General features: G+C 43.3%; 1 protein-coding gene across 2 annotated transcripts in view; it reads right to left on the minus strand.

The window, feature by feature from the left end:
• RCL1 (RNA terminal phosphate cyclase like 1) overlaps nt 1–12193 on the minus strand; it is a 104623-nt gene that overhangs the window by 30409 nt on the left and 62021 nt on the right. For both annotated transcript variants that reach the window (XM_065406374.1, XM_065406372.1), the window contains 2 exons: nt 7645–7716; nt 6183–6358 (listed from right to left, as the gene is read on the minus strand). In XM_065406374.1, coding sequence (XP_065262446.1) covers nt 6183–6358; nt 7645–7716 — 248 coding nt within the window. The remainder of the gene's footprint in view (nt 1–6182; nt 6359–7644; nt 7717–12193) is intronic.

Here is a 12193-nt window from a genome sequence, read left to right on the forward strand (position 1 = left end):
CCCTTAATTCAGCCCCCTTGTGCATGAACATCATGATACAGATCATCAAATATGATTCTTTTAGCATACTTTTGTTTATTTATACACACACGGGTGCCTAAAGTTTTGAAAGTCCTCCTGAAATCCTGACAAGTTATCTGGGTTACATGAGAGTTACACAATGCTTCTCTCTCTCTCTTTTAAGAAAGTGTTTTAGTTCTGGTAAAAAGAACAGTTCTACTGTGCAAGCTAGGAAACCCCCTTTTGCAATCCACTGGGTTCAAAATACTCCTGGAGGAGGTAACTATGGGGAAAGCATGTTATGACCACACCATGGGACCAGATCAGCTTAAAGTCCAAGTTTGTCTTCAACAACTGCAAGAATTATTGTAATACTGTAGTCCCCAAACAAGATCAGGATTGTACTGGGCACTGTACAGACACATAATATAGACTGTCCTTCTCCCAAAGCGTTTACAATCTAAATAGAAAAGACAAGTGTTGGGGCCCAAAGAAGGACTATTATTCCCATGACACAGATAGATTAAGGATTTTGCCCAATGTCACACAAGTCTGAGCAAAGCTGAGAATTGAACCCAGATCTTCTAAATCCCTAATGCCTTAATCACACAACCATCCCTCCTCCTGAGCATCCTTGGATGGGAGCTGTTCCATCACCAGAGCCTTAGTTGTAAACCGCAATACACTGTCATGCTCTACCAAGGTTTGGCAGCCATAACAAAACTCAGGACTGCATTACAAAAATGCTGCCAGAATTAATACCTCTGTCCAGTGGTTACACTTATACAGGTTAGCGTTTGTGACCAAATGTTTCCTCATTTTTCCTTTTATTGTATTAAGAAAGCAAAATCATTTAAAAAAGCTATTCACTTGCCAAGAAACATTTTAAAAACCACCATTTTCATGAGACGACAACCAAAGTAAACCACAACAATAGGTGATCCTCCTTCTCCTAGACAGCCATTAGTTAAAACTCTCCTCAACACAGTGCCCATCCCTGCTAACACAGATAATGCTGGCATGTTGGCAGAGAGTCAGACTGCCTCCTGCAGCAATAGAAACACAGGAAAACAGGATTTAGAAAACAGAAAAGGACAAAAAGTCAGCAGGGAAAAATTTTGTTTTCATGTTTTAAGAGGGGATTACAAACAGCTGTTGAATTTAAACAGATTATTGGAGGGTTTACTTTTTAATTGCTCCCCAGCTAGAACCCTGTATAATCAACTTCATGCCAGTGTGAACAACATTTCAATTATAAAGTCCTGGAACCCAAATCTTATAATGTTAGCACTCAAGAGCCCAGATGAGGTTAAGGAATTGTTACGGGTATATATTTTAAAATCAGATTACTGCAGCCACGATACATTTGCAGTATGTCAGGATAATCCCGATCTGTTTTCCCCTTGTTTGCATGTTATACTGGTGAGATGCCATCTCCTCCACTTCATAAAGAGGCACGTTGCCCATCTGAGTCGCCCAGGGCTATTTTGAGTGGTCTGTAGCTACACCAACTCTGGATATGAGTTTGGCAAATCTCACAAGATAAGAAGTGGCAGGCCTGGTCAGACCACCATGCAAAATCCAGAGTATTGTGGAGCATGACCTGTGTGACCCAGGAGAGAGGGTGGGAAGGGAAATTCTGCCATTTCTCTGAATACACCAGCATGGTGTTAGGTGCACTCTGCAGCTAGGGATGCTGTCTTTCTGGCAACATGTAAAACTTAAGTAAAACTCTCAGTCATGTCACTTGCAACAGTGGGGGTGTCAATATCTGGGTTCAGCATCCATCCAGTATGGAACATTTTCCCTGCAGTTCAATTGACTTCAGTATCCTCCACTTCCTGCCAATGGTTAGACAGTGTTGCTGCCTGCTGCTAAACAGCTGTTTGTTTCACCCCAATGGTGGGTGATGGGTATGTGTGCGCGCACAGTCAGAAAGATGCTTTTGCATCCAAGGCACTATGGGCCAGATCCACAGCCCAGGGGAGTCTTTCCACAAGTCCTCCACTTATGGGAGGTATTACCTCTCCTACCATCTGCTCCACTAGTAGCACCTTCCCTGGCAGGAGGAGGAGTTTCTGCTGTACCCTTTCTCCCCTTGTTTAGGGAAGACTTATTGGATATGGTGAGCTCTTTGGCCCTCCCTTGGAGGGGGATAAGAAGCCAGGCACCTGCTGCTCCCCTTCCTAGGCCAAGGGAGAAAACAGCTAGAGCTCAGCAAGAGGCTGCAGCTGGGGTCAGCCATGGAAGGCAACTGAAAGGTATCAGGAGCAGGAGTGCTCCAGGCCTGGCCTGGGCCAACCAATGTGAGGATAGCAAGGGGTGGGGAGGGAACAAGCCTGGCCCAGGGGAGGTGAACCAGATGAGCAAATGATCTTCATTCTCCTTGTTCACCAGCCCAGTGTAGAGAGCTGGAGGTAGGGTGACCAGACAGCAAGTGTGAAAAATCGGGCTGGGGGGTAATAGGAGCCCATATAAGAAAAAGACCCAAAAATCGGGACTGTCCCTATAAAATCGGGACATCTGGTCACCCTAGCTGGAGGAATCAGCAGGGACTGTTGCAGCTACTCCTCCGACTCACTTGCTCTGCAGCTGAACTGAGGCAGAATGAGTGGGGTTTCCCCTACATGCCTGACAGTGTAACAGCAGCAACTGCCCTCGCCACAACAGTGGTTAATGTTTTAAGATTTTGTTCACAGCTGTAAAGGCTGGGATCAAGGAGTTTGGGGGGTTGAGTTTTACAATGAAAGCTTAGATTCTGCAGGTGAGGACGAGATTGGTTATACTCACTTGGGGAAGCTTCCCACTCAGCCGACCCCAGCGTAAAGATGTTAGATCACAAAAAACGATAACATCCCATTGTCAACTACAATGGGAAAAGCTTCCTCAATACACAGAGGCTGCTCTCTTTCTTGTCCACATATTAAACTGTGATGGAGAGATTCTCTTCTCATGCTAATTACAGTGAGGGAAAGCATTTTTTTAAAGCAAATTTTAAACTATCCATAATATGTTAAAGTTAATTTGCTCTTTTTAATAAACAGACTGAGTCTTGGAGCCAGATATGCAGATGGATAAACTAGAACACCATTTTTTGAACAAATGTCCACTGTAGCTTTTCCACGCACAGTTCCAGGCACCATCTGCTTATAAAATAATCAAACACCAAGTCCATTTAAGACTAAAACTATATTTACCCACAAAGACCTCTATTCAGGACAGCATTGAAGCACACACAATTGCATTGGTGTGACAAGAGGGGTATTTTTAAATAATTTTAGCTAAACAAGTGAAAAACCTTGCATAGACACTCTTAAACCTGGCTTATGCCAGTAAGTTGATCAATGCAAGAGTATCCATGCAGGGGGTTTGCATGGGTTTAACTAGCACTTGGATTTTTAGACCAACTTTAGTTGAAACTGGTGCAATGTCTGCGTACAGACAAGGCCTAAGTCCCATCTCAACAAGGATGTGTTTTCCTGAATCAGGCCTAAATGTTTAGATGTGTGTCAAAGCTTACTTGAAAACAGCATTCAAGTTGGGGTGCTCTTGCCCAGTGAATTCTACAGGGAAGATTTTCTCCATCACAGTTAAAGGGGGGCAATTTAAAATAAAATTGCCTTTGATCTTTTTTTTTTTTTTAAACATTATTGGTTCAACAAATATCTAAAATAGCAGAAAATGGAAGATGAGAGAAAAACATTTCTTTTTTCAATTTCATTCTGTGCCATTTGACAGCCCGTCGTATATAACTAATAACGCTCTTTGGAAATTCTCTGATGGAACGTTTTTCCGTCCGAGAATGCCAAATTGTCTAAATTAAAACGTTTTGTGGAATGTTCCAGGTTTCCTGGCAGCTCCCCCGCCTGGCAGCCTGCTGAGAAGCTTGGCCTTTCAGGTTCTTGGCTCTTCAGCAGCAAATCTGGTGTGCCGACATGGAGCTGAGAACAACTGGCTCCCAAAGACCATTGCTCCTCAGTAGACTGGGTCTCCCAGGGTCTGCAGCAGCCCACCAAGTGTACTGTCCCAGACCTCGTACTCCATTCTCCTACACAGAGAAGTTCAATTTCCCCCCCCCCCATTCCAAAGGGGATTTTTTTTTTAAAGATTAAAATCCTCCATGAAATGGAATTACCTTTCTCCACAGAGCTCTAATACCTAGTTTCCGTTTCTCCTCCCATTTGTATGGATACTTACAAAGGAACAAGGAAAATAAAACATTTTTTTAAAACAACAAGAAAACGTAGTTGTAAACCATAAATACTGGCTGGGGGACTGAAGGGCCAGTCTAACACCTGCAACTGTACTCAGTGCATTTTTAAACTGGTTAGATTTCCAGCTGAAAGCATCCCTTTAATCTAATCACAGGAAGGATGGCAGTCTCCAATGTACATTTGAAAGAAAACACCAGTTCTCTAACAGCCAATAGCTTTTAAACTGACATTACCTCAGCATTTTTACCCATATGTTTTCCTCACCCCTCTTCCATAATAAGACTATTTAGATGGAGCACTGAACTGTCACTAACGCAGTTCATGGCAACTGGAGCTAATTTCAAAGAGCCATTTGAACTTGTGTTCTTATTAGCTTCTTTCTGAACAATCAGGCTGTTTCCTTTCTGCAAACTGGCTTGTAACTGTAAGGCAGCTAAGTAAATTATGTACAGCACTTTTGCTACTATAATTGAATTACTGTTGCATGACATTTGTTTCAATGAACTGTGGGCTTCACTTTAGCATCAGTACAATTCTGCACAATGCAAACAATAAGAAGCATTCCTACTTCACAGAAACAGCCCCCCAAAACTTTAGAGACAATTTCCTCTTTTTATAGTACTCTGGAGAATCAACCTCTCTCATCCTTAAGATTAGGAAAAGCAAACTTGGTGGGGGGACAAATGGCAGGGCCCAATGTGAAGCCTAGAAGGATTGCCCAGGAAAGGATGAGAAGCAGCAGCAGCACAGAACTGAAGTCAGAAACTGGGTTAGAAGCTAGCGATGGGACCAGATTGCAGGGTAGGGGGAGGTGCAGAGCGGGGCTGGAATGGCAAGTGCCATAACTGCAATAATCTGAAGGGAGACATATGGGAGAAACAGAATGAAACTATTCATGGGTATTTTGGCATTAGATGTTCTGTAAACAGCTGTCCTGTCTACCTTGCTTTGATTCTTCCATCCTTCACTTTTTCTATTTTTTTGCCTTTTGCTGTATTTTGGTCTCTCTGTCTTTCAGTGGTCTTTCCCTTCATTTTATGTTTGTCTGCAGTGTTACCTTGTCACCCACCAACCCTTATTTCTCGGTGTTGTATTCTCCTTTCTTCCTCATCTTCTGTCATGTTCCCCTGCTTGTGTCTACTCTACTTCCCTTTGTTATATTATTCTTTCCCTCTTGGTTTCTCCTTGCATTTCTTTCTAAATCAATAGAAGTTAGGCACCGAGGCACTTATGAAAATCTCACTTGGTGCCTATCTGCATATTTAAAATCTGGCCCTATGATCTTGTCACAGGGGGCACACACAACCCCTTGCTCGGGGCAACCCTAAACCTCTGACTGCCAGAAACCAGGAGGGGAAAACAAGGATGGATCACTCCAACTGCCTTGTTCTGTACACTCCCCCTGAAGTTCTGGTTCTGGCCTCTGTGGGACACAGGATACCGGGCTAGACCATGGTCTCACCCAGTATGGCAGCACTTATGTTCTTATGGTCTTGGAAAGAGCTGTTGAGCCCAGCAAGGTGCTGAAAGAACTGTGGTGTGGGGGAAAGACTTATTTTGATTTATGCTAATATCTGAACTATGATGTTGCTTAAATAAACCAGACCCCCCAAAACGGGGGATAGTTGACTTGCAACTGGCTGGGTATAGTTTTTGAGAAGCCCCGCAAAAGGGAAAACTAGGGCAGTGGCAGGGTGTGATGCTGGATCAGTAAAACCCTGGTACAGATCTAAAAAGTCTCTTCCATTTTTAGCTTCTCTGATCCCAATTTTGTTTTGTCTAAATGCTGAAGGAGACTACACTGACTGAAATGTGGTGTTTACTTCCTGATTAACCTGATGGCTCCCGAGACATAACGTAACATAGAGTGTGGTGAATCCTACTTAAAAATACCGTGGGGGGTTTTGTCGATGGGGGAGGGAAGAAGAAAAGAGTTGTCAGGGCACTTAATGACGTTTCGTTACTTACTGAAGGGTCTACTTGATCGTTTGTTACTCCCCTGAGGACAATTCTTAATGGATGTTTCATGAAAGGCGCCAAGCAGAGCAGACTTTCCACATAATAGCCAATACTACGGTGGGGGCTGCAGTCGTGTTCCAACACCCCCCCGTACAGAAGGCCAGGCTGATAATATAGGGTGGTACCTTTAGAGAGCAAAGAAAAACAAGTGTCATTACCACACTAGAAACTCAGGAAGGGTAACACTCTGATACACAATGATGTCCACAGTGGGTAAATTCCTGGACAAAGAGGAATTTACAACAGGGCCGGGCAGCAATTCCAGTGCACTCCTCTCAACCCCACTTACCTCAGCAACTCACTCTGCAGCTCCAGGCACTCCAGGACGGAGGAATAGGAGGGCCAGGTTTTAACATTGTGTATCTGTTTTACCCATAAACCAAGGGATCTATCAATTACCATCATCAAGACCAATGAACACTACACTAGCAACTTTCACCTTCCAAGACAGCTGAGTTATTACTGGCCCAGTGAAACAGGGCAATCTCAGCATGGAGTTCACGCTGGTAGGTCAGCTGCCTTACTGATTCTGTGCAGGCCTGATTCTGTGCAAGCATAGTTCACACTGAAGTCAATAGGAACTAATATGGCAAGACTGACCCAGAGGAGGTATATTCTAGTAGTCGCCCCTGCAAAAGCAAAAAGAGGGCAAGGAATCCTTTATATGAGACATAAAACCAAAAGAGTGATGCTTGTATCTCCTTTGCACCATACTGGGCATAAGGTCAGTACTAACTCAGGGCTTCCCTACATTAGAGATTTTTTGCACCTGTGCACATGCATCAATGCAGGTGCCCTACACTGATGTTAAATGGGGCTTACACTGGCGCAACTTACCCCAATTTTTCTATACTGTGGGAGGAAGAGGAAACTGCACTGTAGCCTTTATTTTTATTTAAAGTTAATTTTAGTGATGTTATATTAGATCATCAAGGGTTCACCTCGGGTGGCTACAGTCTTGAGTTAAACAGAGTCATCTCATCTCAACTAAAATCACTAGCAACAGCACCCATGTAGTAGCTATGCTGGGGTAACTACACCAGTGCAGCAACTCCTAATGCAAGCAACCTGTCAGAAGGACCACAACCACCTAGTGAATAATTGCCACTAATTCAAGTTGTGACACAAACCAAGAATTCCCCTCCCAGAAAATTCCAAGTTATGACTGATTCATATTTCTCTGAGCCACAGCATTATAGCAGAAAGCAAACTTAATGGAACGTGAATCACTGTTTTAGAACTTCCTGGCTTTGGCTCGTTCTGACTCATCTCAGAGCATTTGTATATTTAACACTTGGTCCTCTGGAAACAGACCACCATCTAATCTGTCTACCTCCAGCTAACAGGTCCCTTCTCCCAGCTCCAAGTGACATACCATGGAAGAAAGGAACAGAGAAGAAGAGATAGTTACCTGTTTGGTTTATCTCAATCCTAGAGCCATTGGTCACTTTGTCAATCAGTCGTATAAAACTTGCTTCAAAATCTGTTGGGGTGGAAAAAGGATTGATTTTAAATTCTTTTCTTTAGGAAGTTATTCCTAGAAAAGTATTCAGCCTTCACGAGACATATTGATAAAGCTCTCTCTCCTCTCCTCTCCTCAATACCCCTGGGAGGAGGAAGGTAGATGGCCGGCTACTATTACTCCCAATTTTAGATATGGGGAAACAGAGGCACAGAAAGGTTGAGAAACTTGCCCAAGGACATAGAGGAAGTCAGCATCAGGGTTGGGACTAGAACTCAAGAGTTCATTGCTACTTGGAGGTAGGGACCTCCTCTCTCTTTCTGCATATGGACACTGGTAAGAGAAATATTCCTAATATGTTTATCAAATCTAATAGCTGGGATGTTCTCCCAGTAATGGCATAATTCTGAATTTACACAAAATCACCAGTAAACCCTCTTTCACTCCATGGAAAAACCATGACTGAAGACACTGGAAAATGCTTAGAGCAAAACAAGAGTACACGTGTCCATGTGAGTGAGTGGGAAAGGGGAGTCTAGGCAGCTGAGCTGCTTTTTTACACTAATCATTTCACTGTTATCTGGGCCTCCTCCACTCTTCACTAGTTTGTTGTCTCCCAATTTATACTTTGATTGCAAGCTATTTGGGGCAATGGCCTTCTCTGCATTACATGTACAGGTACAACGTCTAACACAATGGGGCCCTGACTAGGACACTTATGTGCTACAAATTAATAATAACCACCAGTTTTTTCCTGTAATTATAAATTCTCTTTTTAAAGGATTTTTAAGCTTTTTGTTACAGAAGAAGACTTCAAAATGCAAAGTGCCGCTGCTAAAGAGCTGTTAAATAGACACCATCAACATTCGGGTCTGGAAAGTTTTTTTATCTGCTGTTTCTACAAACAACACCTGAAGTGACAATAATAAAGATTAGAGAAAATTATTTATTTTTCCCACCTACTTCCCATTTGTTTACTCTGTGCATTACAGCACTTTGCACAGACTTAGTTGCTCAATTTCCCATTTGTGGACTCTCTTAAACAGCAACAAGGAAGAAAGAAGTGTTTTGTTTTTAAAGTGAATATAGCCAGTCCACCCAATATGAAGGGAGACTCAGTAGTAAGTGTAGAACCTGAAACTATGTTGAATTTAAACTTAAAATCCAGTCAGTTTTAAAAAGTAAAAGCATCCTCTTAATTGTGAGCAGGCTGTACAACTCTAGCTAACAAGTCATTAAATTATTATAGCTCCTTTTTAAACTGTGACCATATTTTGCTTTTTACTGAATTATTTAATCCACTGATCCACTGCATAAACCATTAACTATTTGCCACAACTACTGTTCCAGTTATTCACTATTCATTAATCAATATTTACACGCTGTAGATGGTTGCTGTCACATGGTGTTGGTTCCACTCTCAGCTTTGATGACTCTTACATTCACAAAGTTTTCAAGATGGCACTGTGATGATTTCCAGGGCGAATGTGTGTTTACGTGAATATTTACAACCTTTTCTGAGAACAGCCTTGCAGACAAGATTTCACTTGCACAAATATTCAATCATGAAAATCAAATAAAAGGGGTTGCAAATACCAATGCAAATTCACTGTTTTTCATTTGAACACTTTTCTTGCATTAGTCACAAATCAAATATTAATCCACCTTGGCCAAAAATAAATAAATAAAATAAATAAATAAAAGCTGTATCTTGTTAAAAGGAGTGGTAAAAGCTACGTACTCTACCTCAGTGGTTCTCAACCAGGGGTCTGGGGGTCCCTGGGGGGCTGTGAGCAGGTTTCAGGGGGTCCGCCAAGTAGGGCTGGCATTAGACTTGCTGGGGCTCAGGGCAGAAAGTCGAAGCCCCACCTCATGGGGCTGAGGCCTGGGGCCTCAAGCCCCAGGGCTGAAGCTGAAGCCTGAGCAACTTAGCCTCATGGGGCCCCTGTGGCGTGAGGCCACGGGCAGTTGTCCAGCTTGCTACCCCTTAACGCTGGTCCTGGCTTTTATATGCAGAAAAATAGTTATGGCACAAGTGGGCCAGGGAGTTTTTATAGCGTGTTGGGGGGGGACACTCAGAAAGAAAAAGGTTAAGAACCCTTGCTCTACCTCCCACCAACCATCTGACTGGGGCAATAACATAGTTAAATAGTATCATAGCATTCAACCTAAGTACTAATCTTTGAGAATTTGGTGGTTTTGACAGATACTGTTGGGGCTGGGACATAGGTGGCCGGGTACAGTGGTTGGAGCAGGAGTCAAGCCAAAGATCAGAGGCGGTGACCAGGGGCAAGGATCAGGAGCAAGGCAAGGAAGTCAGGCAAGAAGGCAAGACCAATGTAGCAACCAGGTAGAGCCCAGTTGTGCCGACAACTTCCTGGGCCTCTTTTTGGGTTTAAATAGTTAGTCCTGACCAATCAGAGGTCCTGGTGTTCCTCCAATCAGGACCCAGAAAGGCCTCCTAGAGGAGCTTCAGGTTTCATGATGTCTCCATGCAGTCCCGTCAGTAGTGAGCTGCTGAGTGGGAGTAGGGAGCCAACAGCTGACTGGGAACTGAATTTACCCAGGTTTAAGACCTGTTGGTCATGACAGGTACAGGCTTAACCACCCTGTAGACTGAAGTTTTCTACTTGTCAAGCTCAGCAGTGGCTGTGCAGGCTTCCCCACACAGTTCTGCTCATGTACTTGAACCCTGACAGAAGACGAACTGAGTTTTTGGGAGAGGGGGTAGCTTACTCTTGATGAACATTCATTCATTCATTCATTCATTGAGCAAGGGTGTTAAATAGCACAACTATGATGGTGTCTATTGTAATTTCCACCCAGAACTAGACTGAAAAACTCTCCAGAAAACTCATTTCTCAGGGACTGCACATGCAAAGAAATCCTAAGACACTCAACTGGAATTAGATTTTTTTTAAAATTCATTTCTACAGTGCCACAGATGTGCATAGTGCTGTACAAGAATGGAGAGGGGTTCCTGCCCTAAACAGCTCAGGGTTCTCTCTTAAAGCTATACACATTGGGGGAAGCTTTTTGAAATCTTTAGTAGATGGATTTATTTCCATTATCTTCACAGCTAGCTGCAGCTATTTGGCCAGAGGGAAGATGACAGCAAACAGTGAAAGAGGACCATTAAAACTGTTGAGAATGGGAGGCAGAGGCACAGCTTGAACAAGCAATAGGCATGCAGGACGAGGTGCTGGCACCAGCAGTCAATGAGTGGGACCATCTGATCCAGAATCTGAATGGTTCCTGGAGCACCCAGTCCTATTTAGAGGCAAGCCATCCCCAGATCTGGCAATTCTAGTGAGCAAGCTCTCAGTGTGGTAGCCGTGTTAGTCTGTATCAACAAAAAGAACGAGGTGTCCTTGTGGCACCTTAGAGACTAACAAATTTATTTGGGCATAAGCTTTCGTGGGCTAAAACCCACTTCATCAGATGCATGCAGTGGAAAATACAGTAGGAAGATATATATACACACAGAGAACATGAAAAAATGGGTGTTGCCATACCAACTGTAACTAGAGTAATCGATTAAGGTGGGCTATTATCAGCAGGAGGAAAAAAAAACTTTTGTAGTGATAATCAGGATGGCCATTTCCAACAGTTGACAAGAAGGTGTGAGTAACAGTAGGGGGAAAAATTAGCATGGGGAAATAGTTTTTACTTTGTGTAATGACCCATCCACTCCCAGTCTTTATTCAAGCCTAATTTAATGGTGTCCAGTTTGCAAATTAATTCCAATTCTGCAGTTTCTCGTTGGAGTCTGTTTTTGAAGTTTTTTTGTTGGAGTATTGTGACTTTTAGGTCTGTAATTGAGTGACCAGGGAGGTTGAAGTGTTCTCCGACTGGTTTTTGAATGTTATAATTCTTGACGTCTGATTTGTGTCCAGTTATTCTTTTGCGTAGAGACTGTCCTGTTTGGCCAATGTACATGGCAGAGCGGCATTGCTGGCACATGATGGCATATATCACATTGGTAGATGTGCAGGTGAACAAGCCTCTGATGGTGTGGCTTATGTGATTAGGTCCTATGATGTTGTCCCTTGAATAGATATGTGGACAGAGTTGGCATCGGGCTCTGTTGCAAGGATAGGTTCCTGGGTTAGTGTTTTTGTTGTGTGGTGTGTAGTTGCTGGTGAGTATTTGCTTCAGGTTGGGGGGCTGTCTGTAAGCGAGGACTGGTCTGTCTCCCAAGATCTGTGTACTGTTTAATCAGGGTGTTAGAACCATCCATGCCACTTCACTCTTGGCATCTTCTCCCTTTCCTCTACAATATCAATTGATCTCTCTGCAGCAGCAAAAGCCACAGAACAGACAGAATGATCTTCCATTGCCTAGATGGCCCAAGCTAACCAATGGCCCAGAGGAGAGCACAGTGAGATAGAGCGAACAAGGTCACTGGGAGGGGGAACCTGGCTCCAATTTGGTCTATGAATGAAGATGCTTGGAAGATGACAGGGGATTCTGACAACAATCTGATGAAGTCTGCCTA

This window comes from Emys orbicularis, chromosome 6 (assembly GCF_028017835.1).
Source record: "Emys orbicularis isolate rEmyOrb1 chromosome 6, rEmyOrb1.hap1, whole genome shotgun sequence".
Classification (NCBI taxonomy): Eukaryota; Metazoa; Chordata; order Testudines; family Emydidae; genus Emys; species Emys orbicularis.